The sequence below is a fragment of the Nannobrachium achirus genome, assembly GCF_963921795.1.
Source record: "Nannobrachium achirus genome assembly, chromosome: 12".
In the NCBI taxonomy this organism is placed as follows: Eukaryota; Metazoa; Chordata; class Actinopteri; order Myctophiformes; family Myctophidae; genus Nannobrachium; species Nannobrachium achirus.
The window spans coordinates 2,121,983-2,127,181 of record NC_137832.1 but is presented as its reverse complement, the minus strand read 5'-3'; the positions used below and the strand labels follow the sequence as shown (position 1 = coordinate 2,127,181).

The window sequence follows — 5,199 nt, the reverse complement described above, 5'->3', positions numbered from 1 at the left end:
TGTAAACAAGATGGACTTATTTGGGATGTTCCTTTTAGGCAGGGTGTTTAACTGTAGCCTGACACTTCAGTCCGCACATCACCACCCCCTGCTGGTGGGTGGTGTGTAGTGTGGACTGAAGCTGCACACATTTTAATCTATTTCGAAAGCGCCCAAAGAGCGGGCGCATTGAATGGGCCAATCAGGGTTGTATGCTTGGGGCACGTGGTGTGGCTGCTCCGGTCCCAGCCCCCTCCAAACAGAGCTCTTGAGCTCACGTGAGACTCGCTCGTGGACTCTGATTGGTGTCCTCTGCCCACGTGAGAGTCTAGTGGACTCTGATTGGTCCGTGAAAACTGTCATGGCGGAGTCAGACTCGACTCGTATTATTTTAATAAACTATGAAATAGTGCCGTTTCTTCACGTTTTAATACCATTTTGCACTAACGTAAACATGCAGACATATAATATGTTATGAGAAATAACGTATTTTTGCAATGTCACGCCACGTCGCCGTCGCGTGTGTGTGTGTGTATGTGTGTGTGTGTGTGTGTGTGACGTCAATAGGCTTTAGCCCCCCCCCCCCCCCCCCCCCCCCCGCCGAAATAGAATGTCTGCCCTCAATTTCAGACTCTCATCCCGAAGTGAAACGTAGTGTGAGATGTCTGGCGCTCACAGTCAGGCAAGTTTAACTGTACTTGTACTGTACTACATTTCTATTGTATTGACTATACTTGTACTGTTCTCCATTTTTGTCTAATAAAATACCGTATTCAATCAATCAATCACTCACCACATTCTTGGCGTTGGCGTTCACTGCTCTGCTCAGAGCCTTCATGGTTTCCACGTCGTTGCTCTTGGCTGCTTCCATGAAGCGTTTCTCTGTCTCCAGCACTGAGAGGAACAAGATAAGACCTTCAACAAACATCACGTCACATTGTAAAGCAATCAGTTACAGTCAAAGGAGAAGAACAAGTAAAACTTGTGAAGGCAGCTCAACTGCTGAAACAGCTTTTGAGCGGTTCTCCTAGAAGGAGCTAAGCTCCAACATCTGGCTTTGTACGGGACGCGAAGCGTGGTCTACATCTGGACTACATCTGGTCTACATCTGGCCTACATCTTGGCACATAGTGCTCAAAGTTTGTTGTACACCCAGGGTCCCATTGGCCAAGCTTTGTGTGACGCTTGATGAAAGTAAGCTCATAAATAGCACTGCTCGCTTTAGATTCAGAAATCCTTTAAACTCCAGGTTATCCAGACCTATATTGCGTTGATGGTAGCTGTGGTCCCTGGTTAAGGAGCATTCTACCACTTTTTCGAGTCACGTGTTCAAATACTGGATTCTGATTGGCTAAATTCCGGAGGTTATGAGAGGACAACTGCCGCAAAGTTGTGTGTCCGAGATCAATGCGCCTCAGTGTACATCCGGGGACTTCAGGAGGTAGTCCCCCAACCAACAAATGAAGGTCGCAGCGGTCCTATGTTTACTAACGTGCGTACTATCGTCGCCGATTTATTTGGATCCAATGCAATCCGCCAACTTTAAAGCCCCTTTTCTCTGAACCTATGCCTTTCTGGAAGCGAACAGCCTCTATTTACGGCCGGAACGGTGCTTTTAACTGACGTTAGCTTAGCTGTAAGCTAGACGCATGGATTAGTATGGAGTTGGCGCCATCTGTTGGTGAGTAGAAGATGTTGTTGGTGGAACTATCTGCTGTCTCGCGGAAGTTTTATAGGCAATAATGATTGTAACTTAAGATCCTTGCAAGTTACAACTATGTGTTTTCTTTCATGTATACGGGAAAAAGTGGTAGAAAAGCTATTTACCACTCGGGGTCGGACATTATGCTCTCATAATGTCCTGAGTGAGTGTGTTATCGGACTCGGCTGCGCCTCGTCCGATAACACCCTCACTGCGGACATTATGAGAGCATAATGTCCTCTCACTCGGGGTAAATTGCTTACTTAAACACTGCCATGGTGACATTTGGGTTGTGCGTGACTGTACTAATCTGATCAGTAGGTTAGACCAGTGGTTCTCAACCTTTTCAGGCAGATACCCCCAAAATAACATATTTTAACTGGGGAGTTGAGGCATTACATTTTTTATAACAAGGTTCTATTGTGAAAATAGCAGATCTACATGCTTACAGCGCCTCACGCTGTGAGGTGTAGATCTGCTATTTTTACAATTTCTGCCTCTAATATTTGACAGTTTGGCCAATGTTTAATCTGTCATTTCATATAGGTGTTAAAAATTGTCACTTTAGAAATGTGCAGATACCCTCTATGCACTTAAACTTTATGTTGGTTTGTTTGAAAAACAATGTTGCACATTAAGTTAATCATCTTTCTTTTTTTGTACAATCATAGGGCTGGCTTGTGATTTCATAGACTGGTAATAAAGGGATTCTAATGTCAAACAATGTAGAACTATGTGTGTACTGTAGTGGGATTGTATTGTATGTGTGTGAGAGTGGGTGGGTGGGTTGTAGTGTAGGGTGAATATGAATATTTAAAATAAAATAAAGTTAATATTTTGTTGAGGCTGGAGTAGACGATGGCATCTCGTGACAGAAAGGTTGAAATGACCAGCAGCATTGTTAAGCTGCATTAAACACACATCAATAAAACTATTGACTCTGCAGGTCGTGTGGAGGCGAGTCACCACGCTAACGATTAACTGAAACATGAGAGGACACGCCCTGAAGCACATAGCTAACAGTGGTGTGTGTATGTGTGTGCGTGCGTGCGTGTGTGCGTGCGTGCGTGCGTGCGTGCGTGCGTGCGTGTGTGTGTGCTTCCAGCCAGGATGTTTACGTTCAGTGTCTGGAACTAACAGACAGTAAACACAACTAACAGTATGTACTGTATGTGTGTATATTTAAATAACACTTTGTCTACATATAGCTTGTCACGCACCTGTCAGTGACACACAGCCTTTTAACAGCACACTGCCTCCCCAGGGGGACCCTGAGAGGCTTCCCAGGGGGTCCCCATGCAGCAGCAAAATGAGTGAAACTGTTCAGAAGTCTTCAAAGCTGTTGAAAGATGACTCACAACGTGTCACAAGCTGTGAGCTTTTATACACCGATGGCAGAGGAAACCATGCGCAGCACCAACCTGCTCATCAGGAGCAGTTAGGGGTTCAGAGTCTTGCTCAAGGTCTCTTCCACACAGGGACGTGCTGGCCATTGGGAAAAGCGGGACAACTCCCGAACGGCCGGTTCATTCCCGGCCTGTCCAGGCCGGCCATTAGGGGGAAAAAAATGTCGGCCTTCGTTCCATTTTGGGGGCTGGGCGGTCAACAAAGTAAATCGTCACTGTCGGACAGAAACCTTGTATCTCCAAGTTTCAAATTTATAATTTTTTTTCGCAAAGCAAAGCCCTGCTTCATCATACAAGGCCGTTGCACAAAAGTAGTGAAAACAGCAGATCTACAAGCACACAACGGTGCGAGGCGTTGCGAGGCGTTGTGTGCTTGTAGATCGGCTGTTTTCACTAGTTTAAATAATCTTTTAAATGATAAATACAAAAGAAACGGTTTTGCGCATACAAGGTTTCCACCCGACAACGACGAAATATAACTCATGTACAGTAATTGGCCCACTGGCTTGTCACTTGTCATGATCTTGAAATGGCAAATCTTTGAGTAGCAGCAGCGCTATAGAGAGAGATGTCTCTCTATAGCCCGCAATGAGGGCCTCTCCAACTCTTTTTCCCGGGCTGAATCAGGGGCCCAGCATGTCCCTGCTTCCACACTAGCTCTGGGGGAGCCCGGGATCGAACCGGGAACCTTGTGGCCGCTCTACCTCCCCCTGCATGTACAGAATATACTCACACATCTCTTTGCTGTCGAAGTCGCTGTCCGCCTCTCTGTCCGCCTCTCTGTCCGTCTGCTTGTTGAGGACGAAGTCGGTGAACCCTCTGACCGTCTCTGCTCTCACCCACCTCCTGGGGTCAAGAGTCTTGACCTTCATGGTCTCCCTCAAGGTCAGACCTCTGCCCTCCATCACGGACTACTGAAACTATATGAAAACAACAATGCAATCTACCAAATGGTTTTAACCCATTTAATGTTCACGACTTTTCAAAAATAGCAGATCTACAAGCTCGCAGCTTGTAGAGCTTGTGAGCTTGTGAGCTTGTATATCTGCTATTTTTCAATAGTTAAAGCATAAAATAATGATACACAAAATGTGTACCCGTTCTAAATGGGTTAATAGTTTCTTTTCATTCAATTCTGATATTCATTCATATGTCACACGGCAATCAAAAGACCTTCATGTACCTTATTGTCGTACTTCCCTCAGGCAGTTTTCAATAAGATTTAGAGGAGCTAATTTATGGAATGCCGCCGATCCAAGGCTTAAAGCATCTTCATTAGAGGTCTTTAAAGCCAACTACAAAAAAATGATCATAGCTAAAATGTAGTAGATAAATGTGTATTTGGTTGTGTGTACAGGTCTGTAGATGTTTGTAGTATATATGTGTAGCGGAGGTGATCCGAACCTCCCCACCCGGCATCGAACCCAGGTCTCCCACATGAAAGTCCAACATCTTAACCATTACTCCTAAGGGATATCCCTGTGGAACTAGGGCAGATACTAGAGTTTTGAGGCGTCAGGCTGAGGCTGCGACCCTCTCCTCCTACGGGGAAGCCCGGATCCAGGTCCCGGCACCAATTTAACGGAGGTGATCCGAACCTCCCCACCCGGCTTCGAACCCGGGTCTCCCGCGTGAAAGTCCAATATCTTAACCTTTTGAGGCTTAGACTTTTGAGGCTTCAGGCTGGGGCTGCGACTCTCTCCGCCACATATGTACTTTATTGTATGTACCGTAGATTATATTTAAGCATGTTTAACGTACTGTAGATTTTTTTCATTTAAAAAAATATGTATACTTATGTCTGTTTTTATAAATTAGGGGAAGTTCTTTACAAGCCTTTAGGCTTCTTAACTTCTCCTGCACAATATGTGATACAAATGTATTGTTTTTCTTATTTCAACTATGTAAGCTAACTATGTATGCTAATAAATAAATACAAAATACAAACAGATAACTGACACTATCTAGAAGGTGGGAGACGTGAACATTTAGGCTGGTTGAAGACCAGTCGTGCCGCAGCATTTTGGATCAGTTGGAGAGGATCAAGTGCACATGCCGGGAGACCAGTGAGGAGAGAGTTACAATAGTGGAGTTTTGATATGACAGATGTCT

At 45.0% G+C, this 5,199-nt stretch overlaps 1 protein-coding gene across 1 annotated transcript in view; it reads right to left on the bottom strand.

The window, feature by feature from the left end:
• The window catches only part of ankdd1b (ankyrin repeat and death domain containing 1B), a gene marked incomplete at both ends in the record, with an annotated part of 19,589 nt that extends 15,597 nt beyond the window's left edge, over positions 1 to 3,992 (bottom strand). Inside the window, 2 exons of the mRNA XM_080737909.1 lie at positions 773 to 873; positions 3,821 to 3,992. Coding sequence (XP_080594035.1) covers positions 773 to 873; positions 3,821 to 3,992 — 273 coding nt within the window. The remainder of the gene's footprint in view (positions 1 to 772; positions 874 to 3,820) is intronic.
• Positions 3,993 to 5,199: the final 1,207 nt, after the last annotated feature.